At 54.0% G+C, this 22,405-nt stretch overlaps 1 protein-coding gene across 3 annotated transcripts in view; it reads right to left on the bottom strand.

Annotated features, from left to right (window-relative positions):
• The window catches only part of LOC147113084 (molybdenum cofactor biosynthesis protein 1-like), a 38,328-nt gene extending 20,971 nt beyond the window's left edge, over positions 1 to 17,357 (bottom strand). For 2 of the 3 annotated variants that reach the window (XM_085997935.1, XM_085997936.1), the window contains exons 1-7: positions 17,140 to 17,357; positions 15,641 to 15,808; positions 14,345 to 14,509; positions 8,449 to 8,510; positions 6,194 to 6,305; positions 3,018 to 3,130; positions 211 to 321 (exon numbers count right to left, since the gene is read on the bottom strand). In XM_085997935.1, the coding sequence (XP_085854061.1) occupies positions 211 to 321; positions 3,018 to 3,130; positions 6,194 to 6,305; positions 8,449 to 8,510; positions 14,345 to 14,509; positions 15,641 to 15,808; positions 17,140 to 17,266 (858 nt within the window). In that variant the 5' untranslated portion in view covers positions 17,267 to 17,357. The remainder of the gene's footprint in view (positions 1 to 210; positions 322 to 3,017; positions 3,131 to 6,193; positions 6,306 to 8,448; positions 8,511 to 14,344; positions 14,510 to 15,640; positions 15,809 to 17,139) is intronic. The other variant, XM_085997937.1, reaches the window with a different exon arrangement.
• Positions 17,358 to 22,405: the final 5,048 nt, after the last annotated feature.

The raw sequence follows: 22,405 nt of genomic DNA, 5'->3' as shown, positions 1-22,405 counted from the left end.
GCTTTTAACCCCTGCTCTCTGTCTCCTGTTGTGTAGCCAGTTTCTGTGACTGTGCAAAGCCTCAAAATCAAAGCACTTCAGTTGGAGCACCTCCGGATGGGGAAATGGAATGGCGCGGGGGGGGGGAAGCTGATCCCTCTCGGCTCAGCCGGCCTGAACGCCCAGCCACAGGGAGGGCAAACTACAAGACCCAGTGTCCAGGCCGCTTACCTTCAGATTGCCATCGGCGGTGATCCTTAGTCGATTGCAGGAGCCGCAAAAATGTTCAGACATGGAGGTGATGAATCCGATCTGGCCCTGGAAGTTGGGCACTTTGTAAGCCTGCGGGAAGTTACGGGAGGGAAAAGGTGAAGGTCCGGAGATGAATCCTCGCCGCTCACAAACACAAAAAACATTCCTGGGAGTCAGATTCCCCCTTTTTGTTTGCTTTCGAGGCTCACCATTCCTTCTAGCTCACCCTTGGACGGGGAAAAAGACCATGTGTTGTGGGTCTGAGCCACGGAGGGGCAGCTTCAGGCCTGCTCCAAAGGCCTCCGAGATAATTAGGCCACTAAAACTAAATCTCCCAAGTCCCTCTAAACCGACTCTGCTGGGGGTCACCGGCCGCCCTCGGGTACCTCGCCCAAAGGTCTAGTCTTTACTTGAGTGCCTGGCGAGAGTGAGCGGTAGTGGGCTATTCGACCGTGGAGGGAGGGGGAGGGAGCCTTACAGCCCAGCCCCATTCTGTCCACAACTGAATAAGGCAACACGCAAACTGTCCAACACGAGGCACTGGGATCAGGAACACTGACCCTGGTGCCCCCCCACCCCCCCTCTCCCCACCACCCACCTTTCCCAAGCCAACTGCTGCAGGTTTCTTAACATTTTTTGCCATCCAGTGCCACCTCCCCCCTCCCTCACTAGAAAGGGCCCAGGCCGTCAGATAAGCAGAGGGCCTGACTGTTATCCTTCCACAGTTGACTAGCCCGACACACTCAGTCCAGGCTGGGTAGAGGTGGGCAATGCCAGCTTTCCTTCAGGGACTCCCAAGACATTCCACCTAGCAGATCGGACATGAAGCAACGAAACTCATTCCGACCGCGTCAAGCAAGAACAGCTTTATTGAATTAGCCCACGAATTTATTGAATTCAATTTCACAACTGGGAACGTGGGATTTGAACTCGCAACCTCTGGGTGGCTAGACCGCTACCTTAACCACAAGGCTACCGCACCACAACGCACTCTGCCCCAACAACCTTGACCTCGATCTCGATCTCAGGAAAGTCCATCGGTGTTTACCTCATGTGCCACTCCTACAATCCTGTACAGTCGATCAGATCGAGTGGGACTTGGCCACATGCCCACCGGGATTGGGAGGGGGGAGGGAAGGAGGTTGGAAGAGGAGGGTTAGGACTTCCCCCAAGTTCATTTTGGCTAATATTTGTGCAGATTGTAGGGAGAGGGGCCTTGTGTCCGTCACTCTGGGGTTAAGAAAGAAAACGGCAAATATCGTGAACCGAATGCAGAAAATTCTGGAAAAGCACTGCAGCTCTGTCAGCTATCAAAGAGAGAAAAGACACAGGAGGAGGAGGAGGCCATTCGGCCCCTCGAGCCTTTTACATTAGGAACAGGAAGAGTCCATTTGGCCCCTCGAGCCTGTTACATTAGGAGCAGGAGGAGGCCATTCGGCCCCTCGAGCCTGTTACATTAGGAGCAGGAGGAGGCCATTTGGCCCCTCGAGCCTGTTACATTAGGAGCAGGAGGAGGCCATTCGGCCCCTCGAGCCTGTTACATTAGGAGCAGGAGGAGGCCATTCGGCCCAGCGAGCCTGTTACATCAGGAGCAGGAGGAAGCCATTTGGCCCCTCGAGCCGATTACATCCGGAGCAGGAGGAGGCCATTCAGCCCCTCAAGCCTGTTCTGCCATTCAATCTGATCATGGCTGATCTGTATCTTAACTCCAACCACCTGCCTTGGCTCCGTATCCTTTTATACCCTCGGCTAGCAAAAATAGTCTTGGCGTCGAGACACCTTATGACCGAGCACAAAGGATCTTTTCTCTTTTCAGACGTCGACAGACCCGTCGTGGCAACATTTTCTGCATCCACTAATCTGGTCTGAAGCTAATCCCAGATGCCGGAGATTTCTGTGGAACGGTTTTATTGTACAAAAGACTTACTGTGACCTTGAAGTACAGTCTCCCCTCATTAATAATTATTAGGTCTCTAAACTTGTTAAAAAGAAAATGGATCAGAGCGCGGTGAATACCTGCCTACACATTTACGGGCGTTAGTCCTCGATCCCCAACCCCCCTTTTCTGAACATGGCCCAGGATCAGAACGGCGCTGGGCAGGGACAGGAGCAGATGCTGGAGCTGGCCCAGGGCCTGCAGAATGAGTGGGTGTTGAACCTAGACTATGGAGCTGGTTCAGAGCCTGCGCGCAACCTGGTGACAAGATGCGGGTCGGATAATCAAACACGGTCTGTGGAGGGAGCAGGCCGTTGGGCCTAGTGGCCTTTTCTGGCTCAGGCGCGGGTTCCATTGCTTTCGGGGCGCTGGTCAACGTGATCACGCTATTGACTGTCACTGCCATTTCAAAAGAAAAAGAAAAAGAAAAAAAGGAGAGAAAGAAAGAACGTAAGAAAAGATTTGCATTTATATAGAAACTTAGAAGATAGGAGCAGGAGTAGGCCAGTCAGCCCCTCGAGCCTATTCCGCCATTTAATGAGATCATGGCTGATCATATAGTGCCTTTCACGACCTCAGGACGCCCTAAAGCATTTTACAGCCAATGAAGTACTTTTGAAGTGGAGTCAAAGGTGAGAGTGCTACCACTGACACGGACGGCTGACACCGTTGAACAGGTTAATGACCACATTAAAATAGGAATCAATGCGAACAAGGTATTACACGGAGGAAATGAAACCTGCAGGTGTCTCAATTACTTTGTAGAAATTTATGGACTGCCCACTTGAACACCAGGCGGCTGGTGGCCCCCATCTCCCCCGTTGCTTGACCTTGGAAGTTGCAGACTCACCTTGGCGGTGTTGGAGGCCCCTGAAGGCAGCTTCTCCAGCTCGGGCCACCTCTGCTTAACGGTGCCCAGCATCTCCTGGTAGCTCACCATCTTCTTAAAATTCCACTTGTTACCTAGCAAAACAAAGCATCAAAAATAACAGGAGCCGTACAAAGTGAGGCAGTGTCAAGACTCAATCCCAGGCAATTTTCTTTGGTGGGGGGAGGGTTAGCCAGATGCACAGAAACTCACTGCCCCCAAAGCAAACGACTGAGAAAGCTAAAAAGGTAGAGCCGGTGCTTGGTGTGGAGACTCTCTGTTGGAGCGCTGGTGACAGTGAGCCAGTCTGCACCTGTTACCTTGGCCTTTTACCTTCTCCTAGGCCCCTGGGTCAGTGTTTCCTGTTTCCGTTTCTACCTACCTCGCTCCCCAAACACCTTCGCTCTTCGCACCTTCTCTATGCTTCGTAAATGTCTTTGATTTCTCTCATTTTACCTCCTATTGTCTCAAGTGAATATCACTTCCGCCATTTAACCGTATTCGCTTGTCCATTTAAGCACTTTATATGTAAACCTTTCGACTCTCTCTCCCAGGGTGGGCGTTGGGTGTTTGTACTCGTGTGCTTCCCACTCCCTCTCTTTGTTCTATCTCAAGTGTCAGCTGTGGCTCAGTGGGTAGCACACTCGTCTCCGAGTCAGAAGGTTGTGGGTTCAAGTCCCACTCCAGGGACTTGAGTACATAAAGCTAGGCTGACACTCCGGTGCAGTACCGACGGAGGTGCCGTCTTTCGCATGAGACGTTAAACCGAGGCCCTGTCTGCTCTCTCAGGTGGATGTAAAAGATCCCATGGCACTATTTCAAAAAAGAGCAGGGGAGTTATCCCCGGTGTCCTGGCCAATACTTATCCCTCAACCAACATAACAAAAACAGATTATCTGGTCATTAGCACGTTGCTGTTTGTGGGACCTTGCTGTGCGCAAATTGGTTCCCACATTACAACAGAGACGCCACTTCAAAAGTACTTCATTGGCTGTAAAGCGCTTTGAGACGTCCAGTGGTCGTGAAAGACGCAATATAAATGCAAGTCTTTCTTTCTTGTACCTTTTTCATACAGAATCATAGAACGACACGGTCCGGCAACGCCTCGATTTTAAAATTCTCATCGCCATTTTCGAATCCCTCCACGGCCTCGCCCTCTCCCTATCCCTGTAATCTCCTCAATCCCTACAAACCGTTCCCCCCCGCACCCCCCCCCCAGATATCTGCACTCCTCTAATTCTGGGCTCTTGCAGGTCCCTGATTTTAATGGCTGCACCATTGGCGGCCGTGCCTTTAGCTGCCACGGCCCTAGGCTCGAATTCCCTCCCTAACCCTCTCGTGTAACTGAAGGCTTGAGCAGACCCTGGATGGACACCAGCCACTAACCCCCCCCCCCCCCCATAGCAATGGCTTATTCTACTGCTAACTACCATCTGGAATGCTTCATTAGAGAGGGAAAAAGGGAATGGAGGGGTAGCCTTTCCACAGCTGACACGATTAAATTTAACAATGCATTAATAAAAGTTTGCAATTTAATGGTGTTGGACAGCTGTATAACAAATTCGCTTTAAAGTTTTATAGCCTAGTCGGGTGGAACCAAACTCCGGGTCGGAGAGTACATATTTAGAAGCACGCTCGCAATTGGCAGACATTCTAAAATTCCAGGTACCCCGGAGCACGCCATCTACAAGATGCACTGCAGCAACTCGCCAAGGCTTCTTCGGCAGCACCTCTCAAACCCACCACCTCTGCCACCTAGAAGGACAAGGGCAGCAGGCGCATGGGAACACCACCACCTCCAAGTTCCCCTCCAAGTCACACACCATCCTGACTTAGAAGTATATCGCCGATCCTTCATCGTCGCTGGGTCAAAATCCTGGAACTCCCTCCCTAACAGCACTGTGGGAGTACCTTCACCACACGGACTGCAGCGGTTCAAGAGGGCGACTCACCGCCACCTTCTCAAGGGCAATTAGGGATGGGCAATAAATGCTGGCCTTGCCAGCGACGCCCACATCCCAGGAACGAAAAAAAAACACAGGTGGAGGACTGTCACCCCCACCAACTTTAGAAAGGGGTGCACGTTAGCTGGTCCAATGGTCAGAAGGCCCTGTCTGAGAACCTTGAGCCTTGCAAAAGTTCCCCGATCTGTGCTGGGTTAGCCAGTCTCTGCTGGAGGGACAGCTCCAGTTAGCTAAAGAGGGAAAACTGGCCCCCGCTCTTGATCGCTCGTCAATTATTCCTGGCGGAAAACGATGTGCGTCTGGACCTTGGGCAAGGACAGCAAGGGCTCGCCTGCGATGTTCCCCATGGTTAAATAGCCCACAGATCCCATGTACGCCAACATGTAGAAAATAGAGCAAGGTACCAGAGGGTTGATGGTGGCTGGGGAACCATCAGAGCTTTCAGAATACGACGGGAGAAACTTGAGGAATAAAAGACACATACAATTCCTTTAAATGGATTCTTCTATCTGTTTCTCAAAGATCCCTTGCCCGTAATCCAGGCTGACACTCCAGGGCAGTACTGAGCGAGTGCTGCACTGTCGGAGATGCCGTTTTCCGGATGGTATGTTAAGCCGAGGCCCCGTCTGCCCTCCCATGGCGCTATTTAAAAGTAGAGCAGAGGTGTCCTCCCCGGTGTCCTGGCCAACATTTCTCCCTCAATCAACATCACTAAAACAGATTATCTGGTGATTTATCTCATTGCTGTCTGTGGGAGCTTGCTGTGCTGACTCGTTTCCGACATTACAACAGTGACTACACCTCAAAATGTACCCCATTGGATGCAAAACGCTTTGGGGAGGGGGAGACACCCATTAAATAGCTGAGCACTGTGATAATGGGGTAACAAAAACCAACTCCAACCACAATGACATGAATGTTTCCTTCTCAATTAAACAAACTAATCATAGTCTATGGAAGGAATTATACTTTCAATTCACAGGAGAGGGAGGGGGAAGACACATTCCATTATAAAGCTACATCGACCCCCCCCCCGCCCCCACCAACCATTCTTGGGGAGCACCCTGGGCCTCGGGCAGCAGACCCGGGGGCACTTCAGCCAGGAATGCCATGTCAGCCTAGTCTGGCCATTCAAGGGTCGGTGCACTGACCCAGTCCCACGCTAGAATAATATTTAATCCAATGTATACGCACCATCGAACGGCATGTACTCAATAAACCGCACGTCCACAGGCTTCTTCTCGGTCAGCTTCACAAAGTCCAATAGCTCATCCTCGTTCAGACCCCTCATTACTACACAGTTCACCTAACCAAAGATTAAAGAGGAAAGGTCAATGGCTGTTGGATGACGGCCATCATTTTTACACCTTCTTTCGGATGAGACATTAAACCGGCTGCTCTCTCAGGTGGACGTAAAAGATCCCATGACACAATTCTAAGAGGAACAGGGGGAGTTCTCCCCGCCGTCCTGGCTGATATTTATTGTTCAACCAACGTCACTAAAACAGATGATCTGGTCATTTATCACAGTGCTGTTTGTGGGAGCTTGCTGTGCGCGAATTGGCTGCTGTGTTTCCTACATTACAACAGTGACTACACTTCAAAATCAGCAGCAGCTACTGACACCCAACAATGGCTGACCTGCTAAGGGAACCTCCAAGTCAATTGGTGGAGTTAAACCCAAGCTTGCCCCCAGGGTATGGCTTTGGTTATTTTATTTTTGGTAGAATGAAAAAGTCTACCAAGCTGGTCTGATCCAATCTGGGTCAGATTTGGGGAAAAAGCCCAAAGACAGCCGGCATTGCTACGTTCCCTTTGCCCAACCGCTGTATGTCGGATAGAGATTTAGGCAAATGCCTGCCCTCTTTCAGGTACCCGTGTGGGCTGTACCGTTCACTGGCCGAGAGCATGCTGGGTGTCACAAGGAGGAGCTTGGCGGTCACGTTTTAGGGGAGCTCGTTTGCTTGGGGAGAGAAAAAGGGAGGTTAATTAAAGGGGACCGGTTAAATGGGAGGGGGGGAACCGGTTAAACGGGAGGGGGGAACCGGTTAAACGGGAGGGGGGACCGGTTAAATGGGAGGGGGGACCGGTTAAACAGGAGGGGGGGACCGGTTAAACGGGAGGGGGGACCGGTTAAACGGGAGGGGGGAACCGGTTAAACGGGAGGGGGGAACCGGTTAAACGGGAGGGGGGGACCGGTTAAACGGGAGGGGGGGGACCGGTTAAACGGGGGTGGGGAACCGGTTAAACGGGGAGGGGGGACCGGTTAAACGGGGAGGGGGGACCGGTTAAACGGGGAGGGGGGACCGGTTAAACGGGAGGGGGGACCGGTTAAACGGGAGGGGGGACCGGTTAAACGGGAGGGGGGACCGGTTAAACGGGAGGGGGGACCGGTTAAACGGGGGTGGGGAACCGGTTAAATGGGAGGGGGGAACCGGTTAAACGGGAGGGGGGAACCGGTTAAACGGGGGTGGGGAACCGGTTAAATGGGAGGGGGGAACCGGTTAAACGGGAGGAGGGAACCGGTTAAACGGGGGTGGGGAAGGGGGGAGCGGTTAAATGGGGGTGGGGGGGGGGGGGGGGGGAGAGAACCGATTAAATGGGGGGGGGGGAAGAGACGATGTTAAACGAGAGGGGGGGGGAGAGAAGATGTTAAATGGGGGGGGGGGGGGGGAAAGAACCAGTAAAACAGGAGGGGGGGGAGAGAAGATGTTAAATGGGGGGGGGGGGGGAAAGAACCAGTAAAACAGGAGGGGGGGGGTAAACGGGAGGGGGGGGGAAAAGAGAAGATGTTAAACCGGGGGGGGGAAGAACCAGTAAAACGGGAGGGGGGGGAGAAGATGTTAAACGGGGGGGGGGAAGAACCAGTAAAACGGGAGGGGGGGGGAGGAGATGTTAAGCGGGAGAGGGGGGCGGGGGAAGAACCAGTAAAACGGGAGGGGGGGGTTAAACGGGAGGGAGGGGGAGAACCGGTTAACTGAAAGGTCTTTTGGGAAATGGAAAATAAAAGTTAAGAGAGAGGACTCAAGAATAAATGGGGGCAAATAATATTTGTTCTAAGCCTTTACACCATGTTTATACTATTGATTCTGTTATAATAAAATGTCAATTGACTTGACTTTGGTCCATATATTATATTATTTAGCGTAACTGCACATCGGATATATATATTGTATATACTGCGTCAAAAATCTAATCAAAATCAATAAACTATAAATTTATAAAAAGGCTCGAGAAATGTAGTTGCGCCCCAGTCGGCATCGCACCAGGAAAGCAAACATAATAATTACCAGCTCAACACTGCATGTAATTAAATTCATGCTGATTAATTTATTACATACTTTTTAATTGTTGAAAAACTGAAGTGAAAGGTCAAAGTTCATAGTGCACATCCACAACTCAGCTGATAAGAGTACAAGTGCAGATAAGGTCAAACTTAAAACACTTGCCTTCACTGGATTATAGCCGAGATCGATAGCTTTGTTAATACCCTCCATCACCTTGTGAAAACCTGAGTGAAAAGAGATGACAGGGAGGTCAGCTGAACCATCGAGAACAACTTGCATCTTTAGAGTGCATTTAACATCAAGAAACGTCCCAGGGTACTTCGCTACTAGGCGTGAGAAAACGGACGCAGCAAGGGCCGTCTATTAGGAGGGCCGACCAGAAGCTTGATCGGAGAGATTGGAGGAGGTTTCTGTTTTGAAAGGAGGAACGAGAAGTGGAGCAGCAGAGGGTTTAAGGAGGGAATTCCAGAGAGCAGACTGAAGCTGGTTAGGCTGTAGGAGGGGGCTGGGCAGTTAGGGGATGAGTCAGAGGAAGAGAGACTTTGGGAGGGGATATAGAGTTGGAGGTGGTTGTGGATCATGCTCGGGGTAAAAATAGAAAAATCGGAGCAGGAGTAGGCCATTCGGCCCTTCGAGCCTGCTCCGCCATTCAATATGATCTTGGCTGATCTGTACTATCTCAATATCATATTCCCACTCTCTCCCCATACCCCTTGATGACTTTTGTGTCTAGAAATCTATCTATCTCCTTCTTAAATATACGCAGTGACTTGGCCACCACAGCCTTCTGTGGTAGAGAATTCCACAGGTTCACCACCCTCTGAGTGAAGAAAGTTCTCCTCATCTCAGTCCTAAATGTCCTACCCCGTATCCTGAGACTGTCACCCCTTGTTCTAGACCCCCCAGCCAGGGGAAACATCCTCCTGCATCCAGTCTGTCTAACCCTGTCTGAATTTTATACGTTTCAATGAGATCCCCTCTCATTCTTCTAAACTCTAGTGAATACAGGCCTAGTCGACCCAATCTCTCCTCATACGACAGTCCTGCCATCCCAGGAATCAGTCTGGTGAACCTTCACTGCACTCCCTCTATGGCAAGTATATCCTTTCTTAGGTAAGGAGACCCAAACTGCACACAGTACGCCAGGTGTGGTCTCACCAAGGCCCTGTATAACTGTAGTAAGATGAAGGGGCAAATTTATGAACAAGGACAAGGTCTGGGGCGGTGGTGGTGGGGGGGAGGTGGGGGGAGAAAGAAGGAGCCAGTGTAAGACCGAGTAAGTGGGACTTGGTGCAGGACGGAATACATGTAGCACAGCTTCGGACAAGTCGAGAGTTTATGCAAGGTGCAGGCTGGGAGGCCAAGCAAGGTGGTGTGGGCAGTAAAGTTGGAACAGTGGAGTCCTGGTTTCAACAGCAGAGGAGCGAAGGTAGTGGCAGAAGCTGGTGATAGGCAGGTTTAAAGCTCAGCTCGGGACCCAACAGGACAAGGCGATTGCGAGCAGCCTGGTTCCGTCTGACAAGAGTGTTCAGTGGCAAGGGATGGGCGTTAGTGGTGGGGCGGGGGCGGGGCGGGGTCAAAGACGATCGCTTCAGTTTCCCCAGAGGCTGAGCCGCGAGAAGCTGGTGACTCACCCGAGGCTCGGGTGTCAGGCGGGCAGCGCGGTAGCAGGGAGGCAGTGGAGAGATCGAGGGAAGAGGAGGAGGGATGGAGCTGGGGGCTACGTGCGAAAGTCGAGCCGAGACTTGAAGTCAGTGAGGGGTAACAGATCTTTTGGGGGCACCCCGGAAGGGAAGCATTTGCTTGGAGATTCGCCGGCTGGGTTTGGATAGGTAGGAATGGAACCATGGAAAGACGGCTCCGCTGAGTTGGGTGATGGACACCGGAGGAGGAGTGTGTGGTCAATCAGCAACAACAGCTTGCATTTATATAGCGCCTTTAACATAGTAAAACGTCCCAAGGCGATTCGCAGGAGCGATTATCAAACAAAATTTGACACCGAGCCACATAAGGAGATATTAGGACAGATGGTCAAAGAGGTAGGTTTTAAGGAGCGTCTTAAAGGAGGAGAGTTGGAGAGGTTTAGGGAGGGAATTCCAGAGCTTAGGGCCCAGGCAGCAATGCTGCAGAAAGGGCCAGTCACAGTCAAAAAGAATGGGCTGTTTTTGGTGCTGAGAAGGGCAGAAACCAAACTGGAGGGATTCAAGCAGGGAGTTTCCAGAGAGATGGGCCTGGATGTGGAGACATGTTCCAGTGGTTGGTGGGGGAGAACTCCCCTGCTCGTCTACGAAATAGTGCCATGGGATCTTTAACATCCACCTGAGAGAGCAGACGGGGCCTCGCTTAACATCTCACCCGAAAGGCGGCACCTCGAACACTGCAGCACTCCCTCAGTACTGCCCTGGAGTGTCAGCCTAGGTTGATGCGCTCAAGTCACAGGGCTGGAACTTGAATCCATGGCCTTTTGACTCAGAGGCCAACTGAGTCACGACTGACACAAAACAAAGGCTGTGCTTTCCCCTGTCACAGTCGAAAGTGAGGCGCGGATATTGGGGAAAAAGGACAGAATATGAAGGAAAGGCTCAAGTGTGGTTTTGGAGGCTGGTACGGATTTTTATAGGCATTGAATAGACGGACGGCGCTCGGACTGGCGTTGTTGGGCCTACAGCACCACTGTGTGGCAGCTGTGTGTAACTGCAGCGCAATTGCTGGGAAAGCTCTGAAAAATAAGAGATGAAATTGAAATTGTACAGATAGTATAAAGGATCACGTAAATAATCAAATTTAATCATCCAAACGACAGCAAGTGTTATGAGTACAAGGCTGGTTTGGATATTGAATAATGGGCTCGATTACAAAGGCTGGAATCTAATCGAGGGGGTGAATAATGCACGAACCCACGTGCTGCAATGCCAGATGGGAACAATAGCAAAATACACTTCACACCTAATCTCAGCCGTCTTTTGTCTCCACGTGTCCTGTTACCATTTCGTCTGGTTTTGAATACCTCTTAATGTCTCTTTTACTTCTTTTGTTTTATCGCAGCCCTGCCTTCTATCTATTTTATTTCCTTTCCAGTTTTGAAAAAGGGTTTCGACCCGAAACGTCAACTCTAATTTCTCTCCACGGATGTTGCCTGGCCTGCTGAGTTTTTCCAGCATTTTCTGTTGTTATGCCAGATGGGAACACTTGGTGTCACCAATGGGTGCACACATCCTGCGATTGTAGTGTCAGAGTGATGTACAGGAAACTCTTTATTATCCGGCACCAACGGGACCGGCGTGGTGCCGGTTTATCAAAAAGTCCGGATTACAGAGAGGTATAGTTAAAAGGTACGAGAGCTCCGTACACAGCAACAAATCCAGGCTTCCCTGTTGCTTAGCAACATGTGCAGGAACTCCGGCCACAGACCAAGCGTCCCTGTTGCTTAGCAACAAGTGCACGAACCCCAGTTACACAGCCACAGGTCCAGGAACTGCCACTAATATGAAGTAAAACTTACCTGAACCTACTCCTGAATTTGAACCTACTCCTGAATTTTGCCGGTTAACAGAGTTTCCTGTAGTCTGGCTTCCTGTCGATGTGTGCGTAGCCTGAATCCAGGGTCAGGGTCCGAGCCAGCGCGAAGTGGAGTGAGACTCCCGGAAGGAGAGGGTTTCGCCCCTCTTCACTTCGGAGTAGGTTTGGGCCTTGCCACCCGATTTACACTCAACAACAACTTGCATTTATACAGCGCCTTTAATGTAGTAAAATGTCCCAAGGCGCTTCACAGGAGCGATTATCAAACAAAACTTAACACTCGACGAGTTTAGCCGCACTTTGCTCTGCCGCTAACTTGCGGTGTGAGTGTGCGCAGTCGGCATATCTAAAGCAAAAAAAAAAAACGACTTGCATTTACATAGCGCTTTTCACGACCTCAGGACGTCCCAAAGTGCTTTACAGCCAATGAAGTACTTTTTGGGAGTGGAGTCACTGTTGTAATGTCGGAAACGCGGCAGCCAAGTTGTGCACAGCAAGCTCCCACAAACCGCAATGCGATAATGACCAGATAATCCGTTTTAGTGATCGAGGGATAAATATTGGCCAGGACACCGCCCTGCTCTTCTTTGAAATAGTGTAGTGAGATCTTTCACGTCCACCTGAGAGAGCAGACATGGTCTCGATTTCACGTCTCATCGGAAAGACGGCACCTCCGACAGTGCAGCACTCCCTCAGCACTGCACTGGAGTGTCAGCCGAGATTTCGTCCCTGGAGTGGGACTTGAACCCACGACCTTCTGACTCCGAGGTGAGAGTGCCGCCCACTGAGCCACGGCTGACACCAAGATCAGAGGAATCTCGATAATGAAGCCCAGGGCAGGATCTCTGACTCAAGGCGCCGGCTGTGCATTTGAAGTTGCTGCCCCTTTTCCGCTAATATTTTCCCCCCTTCCATTTCCTCCTTCCTCGAATTCAGTTCCGCAGCTGTCACGCCCCGTTTCCCCCCCCACCCCCCAGTACCTCAATCAAGTGATTACTGTCGTTGGCTGAGCTTCGACAGCAGGCTATGCAACCATGGGGCTCATCACAGTCAAGTTCGATCTGGTCTACACACGGGTTCTTCCAGCAAGGGTCAGTGGATAGCGATGAGGAGAGGGAACCCTGGCTGCCAACCAGCCCCTCAACCCTAGGGCACAATGGCTAATTGTAGCAATCCCACTGTCTCCCCAGCAGAGGTCACATGACTCAGCAGTGACAGGGGATTGGTCAAAGTCTCGTGTGGGACCCGACATCACAGCCAGTCTGGACACATGGTCACGCCCACCCCCCCCCGCCTCCAGGACAAGGGCAGCAGGTGCATGGGAACAGCATCACCTCCAAGTCACACACACCTCTAGTATATCGCCGATCCTTCATCGCCGCTGGGTCAAAATCCTGGAACTCCCTCCCGAACAGCACTGTGGGAGTACCTTCCCCACACGGACTGCAGCGGTTCAGGAAGACGGCGGCTCACCACCACCACCTTCTCGCGGACAACTAGGGATGGGCAATAAATGCTGGCCTTGACAGCGACGCCCACATCCCATGACATTTTTAAAAAGAGTTAATCTGGGACTTTCTGGGATCTGTATGGCTCAGCTGGTCATTGGATACAGTTGCTGAGGTGCCTAACGTGTACTTTTAGTCAAGGAGCGTCGACGGGGGCCTTGCAAATGCAAATGGCGTGATTGCATTTGTCCATCAGACTTGTAACAAGTGGAACAAGGACAGTGCAGTAGCGTAAAGCACGGGGGCAGCAATCCGATCTGCTCTGGCAGGAAGGGAGGGAGGGAGAAGGGTCACTGGGTGGGGTTAGGCAGTTTTGATTCTCCTCCACTGAAGTTGCAGACTTCAGCCATGACGCTGAAGACACAGGGCCAGGGCAAGAGCCAGGCTCCTACCCGAGGGGGGTGAAAAGAAAAAATCAGAATTGGGCACCGTCTCCTAGCAACCTGCTCTATAGGAGCACTACTGGGGGCCTTGGAACAGGCTGCCCAACCAGCTGCCCGCTGAGCTAGGGGAGGGAAGAGGGGCGTAAATCAAACAAAAAAAGATATTTAAACCTTCCAAAAATAACGTTCACCATCCCATTTCATTCTCCGGCATCAACGTCCAGAAGGAACGAATGCAAAATTTAAAAAAATTAAAATCCTAGATAGTGAAGGTGCCAGCAGGCGTGGCCCTGGTCTGGTCTGGTCTGGGCCAAGTAGGGTGATCTCAACTAGCTGGAGAGCAGGAGTGGGGGAAAATGCCCAGTGGGGATTGATTGGGGCTGCCTGCTCAGAGTCACCGTCCAGCGGCCTATCGCTGAAGGGTGACGGAAGGAATCAGGCTCGCTCCTCCGCACGGCGGCGGCTGTCTGGGGCCCAGTCACGAGGAACGGGCAGTCGGGGCAAAGTATTTGGGAGACTTCTCTGAAGGCCGAAGCCAAACAAGAACTCAGCACCTCGGAGAGAGAGAGAAAGGGAGAGGGAGAGAGAGAGAGAGAGAAAGCTGCGAGGGCTGGGGCGGGGAATTACATAAATATGTAGGATCCATACCTCGTCTTCGCGCGATAAACTCAAACTTGGCGGGGACCAGCGTATCCAGGCTGACGTTGAGCAGGTTCACACCAGCCTCCTTTAGGCCTGGCAGAAGCCTGGCTAAATTGATGCCGTTGGTGGTAACAGCGATAGTTTTGAGCTTTTCCAGCTTCCGCAGTCGAGCTGTTTGGGGGGGAAAAAAGAGAAAAAAAGCAAACATGAGGAACGAGGAAAGATGGGAAACGCCCGGTTAAAAGGTGTCCCCCTTTTCAAAGTGAACAACAACATGCATTTATATAACGCCTTTAACGTAGTAAAATGTCCCAAGGTGCTTCACAGGAACCTTATCAAAACAAAATTTGACACCGAGCCACATAAGGAGATACTAGGACAGGAAGAGGTAGGTTTTAAGGAGCTCCTTAAAAGGAGGAGAGAGATAGAGAGAGGCGGAGAGGTTTAGGGAGGGAATTCCAGAGCTTATGGCCTAAACAGCTGAAGGAACGGCCGTCAATGGCGAGCGATGAAAATCGGGAATGTGCAACAGGCCAGAATTGGAGGAGCGCAGAGATGAATGCGATGCTCAGTGTGGCCGATGATATACACAGACCACGTATGCTGTTATATAGTAACGAGGGCAGTGGCTGTGTCTAGGTTGCCTTTTCTACGGAGGCCAAGCGCTTGGCTTGAGGAAAGCTGCCTGCTGCTAAGCTGGAGCAGTGTTTGAAGATAAGCAGCCTGTCCTGACAAAGTGAGTGAGCCGAGCCAAAAAAACCCGACCATCTACCTGCTCACCTCCGCCGTCTCGGGGAAAGGCTGGAAATGGGCACGTCCTGATGCCAATTAGAAGCTTCCATTGCAGCTGTTCAGGGAAGTTCAATGGTAGAATGGCGGTCGCTGGTAAATCCCCAGCTTCTCCACCCCCTGCACCCCCCCACCCCGGCCAAACTCGGGGACAGGCCGAGTCATCAAGGTCAACAAAAAACAGCCAGAAATAACTGGCTTTCCTGTTAAAAAAATAAATAAATAATTTCTTCCTAAAATTTTGCAGTTGTTTTAAGAATACGATATTTGATCCAATCAAGTCCAAGTGCGACATGCATTTTGCATCTGAGCCGACCCCGCTCCGAGAATTTAGATCTCCCGTGGTGTTGCTCACAGTCCTTGTACTCCCAGATACCAGCCTCTTCCCCCGCGCCCCCCACCATTAGCCAGGTGGGCTCTCCAAATCCTACTCCCTAGTAACCTCGGCTTTCGCCCGCCGTGAGGTGTCGGTAAGCATAACCCACGCCATTTGGAGGCACCATCTGAACTTACTGACAATCTGCAACACATCGGGCCTGATGAGTGGCTCGCCGCCCGTCAGTCGGATTTTATCGACTCCTTCCCTCACAAAGAGCCCGGCCAGGGCGATGATCTCCTCGGTGGTGAGCACCTGCGATTTAGGGGTGAGCTTCACCCCGTCCTCGGGCATGCAGTACTGGCCTACAGGGGAGGGGCAAGGCAGAAACAGCCAGTCAGCTGGGACACCAATCACCAATACCAGGTGGGGGAAAGGAAGAGGAGCCCGTCCTCCTTCAATGCCGCGGGAGATTAAAAAAACACAATAGCGGCATCGCAGGAGGGAGGGAAATACTCCACGTCTGTTTCACTGGATAAAACGTTAATATTTAGGGTGAAACATAGAATCACAGAGCACAGAATTCGGCCCATCCTGTTAGTGCCGGCTTTTTGACAGAGCTGTTCAATTTACAGTCGCTTCATAGATTCTGTCTCACATTCAACACCTGCACGTCCCTGTGGCCCAGTGAGAGTCAGTGCCTGTGGAACTGTACCCCAGTGAGAGTCAGTGCCAGGGGAACTGTATCCCAGTGAGAGTCAGTGTCTGTGGAACTGTACCCCAGTGAGAGTCAGTGCCAGGGGAACTGTACCCCAGTGAGAGTCAGTGTCTGTGGAACTGTATCCCAGTGAGAGTCAGTGTCTGTGGAACTGTACCCCAGTGAGAGTCGGTGCCAGGGGAACTGTACCCCAGTGAGAGTCAGTGCCAGGGGAACGGTACCCCAGTGAGAGTCAGTGCCAGGGGAACGGTACCCCAGTGAGAGTCAGTGCCAGGGGAACTGTACCCCATTGAGAGTCAGTGCCAGGGGAACTGTACCCCAGTGAGAGTCAGTGCCAGGGGAACTGTACCCCAGTGAGAGTCAGTGTCAGGGGAACTGTACCCCAGTGAGAGTCAGTGCCAATAATGTTGCCGGTTCGATCCCTTTATTCTGCCCGTGCGAGGGCTCAGCGTCAACGTGGCCTGTTTTTGTAACTTCCATGTTTCACCTCGGTTCTCCTGCGCCGTGATGGGGGGTTTTATTTTGTTGTAAAAAACGTTGGCACTGAGGGAGGGAACCTTTTCCTACCTTTCAGCACCGAGCTCTCCCAGGCCAAGTGCGGCACCGGCGGGACTGCAAAATAAAACGGGGTTCGGCCCCAAACTCAGGGAGAAGCAGCCCCCTCTTCTTCAAACCCACGCTGCCATCTTAACCCCCTCCCGCCTGCATCGCTCCCGTTCGGGGGGAGGTGGGCTAAAAGGGAACCTCACCCACCGGGACAAGGCAGAGGGGGCTTTACTCAGCACCAGCTCGCGCTCCAGCTGACCGTAATAACACTTTTAGGAACAGTTCTCTGTTCCCCAGCACAAACCTCGTTCATTCGATCAAAGAAAAGACTTTACAATTTGAAATGCACACTCCTCCGTCCGAACTGAGTGTCGAATATTTTATCGGACTGTGCTGGTTACCAGGATTTTGAAGGGTTGAAGATGAACTTACATCGCAGGTTACACTTCTCCGTCAGTGAGATCCGCAGGTAGCTGTGCTGCCTCCCAAAACTGTCCGTCAGGAAGGCGGAAAATGGCAGCGGCTCACGGATGAAGGGTCTCCCCTCCCGTGGGCCCATTGGATGCTGAAAAGGAGAAAAAAAAGGTGATGGAGGTTCACGTTTCACAATACTTCAAAACTTGTCCTAAAGTTCAACTTTGCGACCAACTCATGCTCTACTTTAATTAGAGGGACGGGGCGAGGGAGAGAGAGGGAGGGGGCGAGAGAGGGCGAGGGCGAGGGAGAGGGCGAGAGAGGGCGGGGGCGAGAGAGGGCGAGGGCGAGGGCGAGAGAGGGCGAGGGCGAGAGAGGGCGGGCGAGAGAGGGCGAGAGAGGGCGGGCGAGAGAGGGCGAGAGAGGGCGAGGGCGAGGGCGAGAGAGGGCGAGGGCGAGGGCGAGAGAGGGCGAGGGCGAGAGAGGGCGAGGGCGAGAGAGGGCGAGGGCGAGAGAGGGCGAGGGCGAGGGCGAGAGAGGGCGAGGGCGAGAGAGGGCGAGGGCGAGAGAGGGCGAGGGCGAGAGAGGGCGAGGGCGAGAGAGGGCGAGGGCGAGGGCGAGAGAGGGCGAGGGCGAGAGAGGGCGAGGGCGAGAGAGGGCGAGAGAGGGCGAGGGCGAGAGAGGGCGAGGGCGAGAGAGGGCGAGGGCGAGAGAGGGCGAGGGCGAGAGAGGGCGAGGGCGAGAGAGGGCGAGGGCGAGAGAGGGCGAGGGCGAGAGAGGGCGAGGGCGAGAGAGGGCGAGGGCGAGAGAGGGCGAGGGCGAGAGAGGGCGAGGGCGAGAGAGGGCGAGGGCGAGAGAGGGCGAGGGCGAGAGAGGGCGAGGGCGAGAGAGGGCGAGGGCGAGGGCGAGAGAGGGCGAGGGCGAGAGAGGGCGAGGGCGAGAGAGGGCGAGAGAGGGCGAGGGCGAGAGAGGGCGAGGGCGAGAGAGGGCGAGGGCGAGAGAGGGCGAGGGCGAGAGAGGGCGAGGGCGAGAGAGGGCGAGGGCGAGAGAGGGCGAGGGCGAGAGAGGGCGAGGGCGAGAGAGGGCGAGGGCGAGAGAGGGCGAGGGCGAGAGAGGGCGAGGGCGAGAGAGGGCGAGGGCGAGAGAGGGCGAGGGCGAGAGAGGGCGAGGGCGAGAGAGGGCGAGGGCGAGAGAGGGCGAGGGCGAGAGAGGGCGAGGGCGAGAGAGGGCGAGGGCGAGAGAGGGCGAGGGCGAGGGCGAGAGAGGGCGAGGGCGAGGGCGAGGGCGAGAGAGGGCGAGGGCGAGGGCGAGAGAGGGCGAGGGCGAGAGAGGGCGAGGGCGAGAGAGAGAGAGGGCGAGGGCGAGAGAGGGCGAGGGCGAGAGAGGGCGAGGGCGAGAGAGGGCGAGGGCGAGAGAGGGCGAGAGAGGGCGAGGGCGAGAGAGGGCGAGGGAGGGCGAGGGCGAGAGAGGGCGAGGGCGAGAGAGGGCGAGGGCGAGAGAGGGCGAGGGGCGAGAGAGGGCGAGGGCGAGAGAGGGCGAGGGCGAGAGAGGGCGAGAGAGGGCGAGGGCGAGAGAGGGCGAGGGCGAGAGAGGGCGAGGGCGAGAGAGGGCGAGGGCGAGAGAGGGCGAGAGAGGGCGAGGGCGAGAGAGGGCGAGGGCGAGAGAGGGCGAGGGCGAGAGAGGGCGAGGGCGAGAGAGGGCGAGGGCGAGAGAGGGCGAGGGCGAGGGCGAGGGCGAGAGAGGGCGAGAGAGGGCGAGAGAGGGCGAGGGCGAGAGAGGGCGAGGGCGAGAGAGGGCGAGGGCGAGAGAGGGCGAGGGCGAGAGGGGGCGAGGGCGAGGGCGAGAGGGGGCGAGGGCGAGAGGGGGCGAGAGAGGGCGAGAGGGGGTGGGGGCGGGGGGCGCGAGGGGGCGGGGGCGAGAGGGGGCGGGGGCGAGGGCGAGAGGGGGCGGGGGCGAGGGGGGCGAGGGGGGCGAGGGCGAGGGGGGCGAGGGCGAGGGGGGCGAGGGCGAGGGGGGCGAGGGCGAGGGGGGCGAGGGCGTGAGGGGGGCGAGGGCGTGAGGGGGCGAGGGCGAGAGGGGGAGAGGGCGAGGGAGGGCGCGAGCGGGGCGAGGGAGGGGGCGAGGGAGGGCGCGAGCGGGGCGAGGGAGGGCGCGACCGGGGTCGAGGGAGGGCGCGAGGGGGTCGAGGGAGAGCGCGAGGGGGGCCGAGGGAGAGCGCGAGGAGGGAGAGCGTGAGCGCGAGGGGGGCGAGGGAGAGCGCGAGGGGGGCGAGGGAGAGCGCGAGGGGGGCGAGGGAGAGCGCGAGGGGGGCGAGGGAGAGAGCGAGGGGGGCGAGGGAGAGCGCGCGGGGGGCGAGGGAGAGCGCGCGGGGGGCGAGGGAGAGCGCGAGGGGGGCGAGGGAGAGCGCGAGGGGGGCGAGGGAGAGCGCGAGGGGGGCGAGGGAGAGCGCGAGGGGGGCGAGGGAGAGCGCGAGGGGGGCGAGGGAGAGCGCGAGGGGGGCGAGGGAGAGCGCGAGGGGGGCGAGGGAGAGCGCGAGGGGGGGCGAGGGAGAGCGCGAGGGGGGGCGAGGGAGAGCGCGAGGGGGGCGAGGGAGAGCGCGAGGGGGGCGAGGGGAGGGCGAGGGAGAGCGCGAGGGGGCGAGGGAGAGCGCGAGGGGGGCGAGGGGAGCGCGAGGGGGAGCGCGAGGGGGCGAGGGAGAGCGCGAGGGGGCGAGGGAGAGCGCGAGGGGGCGAGGGAGAGCGCGAGGGGGCGAGGGAGAGCGCGAGGGAGCGCGAGGGGGCGAGGGAGAGCGCGAGGGGGCGAGGGAGAGCGCTAGGGGGCGAGGGAGAACGCTAGGGGGGCGAGGGAGAGCGGGAGGGAGGCGAGGGAGCGAGCGAGGGGGGCGATGGAGGCGAGGGCGAGAGGAGAGAGAATGCGGGTGAGAGACAGACACAGACACATAGTCAGAAAATGCCTGGTCGGGATAGATAGATAAAGAGACACACTTCTATGCACTCAGAAAGAGTTGAAAGAAATCGAAAGACACTTTGGCGGGTGAGAGAGGTAAAGTGAGAGTCCTTTGTACAATCTGATAACATTGACAGTTCGGAACAGTCCCCGTGCTGACCCAATGACCTCTCCAGGGTATCGGACTTTGGATTCACCAACAAGAGAAGCTGGAAGCGAAGGGCAAGAGCACCGAGACCTTACAGATTACTGAACCCTGTTACGGTAAAGAACCTTTTCCTAATTCTTGCATATTCACAAACATCACCAGGGCACAGTGACATTTTACCGTAGGAACAACCATAACCAATCCCGTCACTGTATACACAGATATAGTAACTCATTTCCCAGAAACTGATCACAAACAGTTTTGAAGAAGGGTCAAACCCGAAACGTCAACTCAAATTTCTCTCCACGGATGTTGCCTGACCTGCTGAGTTTTTCCAGCATTTTCTGTTGTTATTTCGGATTTCCAACATCTGCAGTATTTTGCTATCGTACAAACAGTATGACGTTCGTATCCCGCCCACCACTCCCTTCCTGAGGTTCCTTGACCCTGCCAAAAACAACTCACATTTATATAACGCCTTTAACATAGTAAAATGTCCCAAGGTGCTTCACAGGAGCCTTATCAAACAAAAACTGACCCCAGCCTCATAAGGAGATATTGGGGCAGTAATTCCTCCCCAAACGTGTGAGTACGGAAGGGGTACTCACGCGTCTGGCCGGAGGAAATGCCGGTTTTCAGCATGCACAGCGCATGCGCTGAAAACCGGCATTTCCTCTCCTCTAACCCAAGAGGTGAAGAGGCTAGCGCGTGCGCTGTAGGGGGCAACGCGTGCGTCTTGGATTTCCTCTGTTTTGGGGGATTTGCGCATGTGTAAAGGCCTCCGGTCTTTACGTTTGTAAAAAGCACACGCAAGTATTTACTTTTACAGGTAAGTGGTGTTTTAGTGTAATTTAGAATTTTTTTTCCCCACAGGTTTATTATTTTAAAGAATCTACAATAAGGTAAGTTTAGTTTTAGACCCTTTTTATTAAAAATTAATTTTTTTCAAAAAAAGTAATTGTTTAAATTTTTTTTTCCAACTTATTTATACTTAATTTAATGATTGGGATGTTTTTAAAATTTTTATTTAAAGTTTAAATAGTGTTTTGGGCCCCCATCGTTTTCATGAGTTTGACAGTTCTTACTCTCAAACTCATGAATGAACCTTCCCCTCCCCCGATTGGTTGTACAGTGCTCACCTGATCCCAGCCGGCACATCGCACTAACTACGCCGCTGGATCAGGTAAGCACCGCGCGCTGACATCTGAACCGGGCCTGTGACAGGAAATGCGAGCAGGCCCGGGCTTCAGATGTCAGCGCGCAGGGTAGAGTGCAGATCGGGGGCTCGCACGCGCGGCAAGCCCCCGACACCAAGTTCTGGGCCATTAGGACAGATGACCAAAAACAGAAAGTGCAGGCCAGGCAATGCAGTGGATGCACACAGAGGAGTTCCCCAATATTCGGTACTAAACCACTGCTGTTTTTGCTCTCTGTTAATGGCTGGGGTTTGGGGGTACAGGATACAATTTCAAAATTTGCTGATGACACGAAACTTGGAAGTGTAGTGAACAGTGAGGAAGCTAGTGATAGACTTCAAGAGCACATAGACAGGCTGGTGGAATGGGCAGAATCACGAGTAATAAAAATGGAATTTGACTTATTCAGTCACCATAAACTGGTGACCCTGATCATTGGTTAAGATTTAGAGCAGCTTTAACTAGAAATAACTTACCTGTGATAACTGCAGCACTGAGCTATGACAGACCAGATCAAACTGTTGTGTTTGTTCAGCTGCCGAGGCGGGAGCTGTGTTCAACCTGGCCTGTCCCTTTAACACCACGGCCCAGGCAGTGCCCAGGGTGGGGAGAAGTGGATTCAAAAAGATAAGAATTACAGGCAAGTTGCCAGCCGATGTTTCTGTGGCTTGGCAGCTCTGCCTACCCTTAAGGAGAGGCCAGGTTATTAAGGTCGGAAGAAAACAGCAGGAAATGACCGTCTTTCCACCCCATCCCACCTTCTTTAATACACTTTTGATATTTTGAAAGACTGACGTCTGAACTTTAACACCTGAAGTGTGGCAGATAGAACAGGAACGACGACTTACTGATGATCAAAGAGAGCGAGACAGATGACAAACACTCTCACACGAAGCTGTGGCTTTTTGATGAGAGAATGAAAGATCTGACTTTCATTTATACAGCGCTTCACAACCTCAGGATGTCCTAAAGACGGTACCACTTTTCCCAAAAC

The sequence above is a fragment of the Somniosus microcephalus genome, chromosome 9, assembly GCF_052327205.1.
Source record: "Somniosus microcephalus isolate GS21.2 chromosome 9, FLI_Smic_1.0, whole genome shotgun sequence".
Classification (NCBI taxonomy): domain Eukaryota; kingdom Metazoa; phylum Chordata; class Chondrichthyes; order Squaliformes; family Somniosidae; genus Somniosus; species Somniosus microcephalus.
This window is presented reverse-complemented; position numbering and strand designations above follow the sequence as displayed.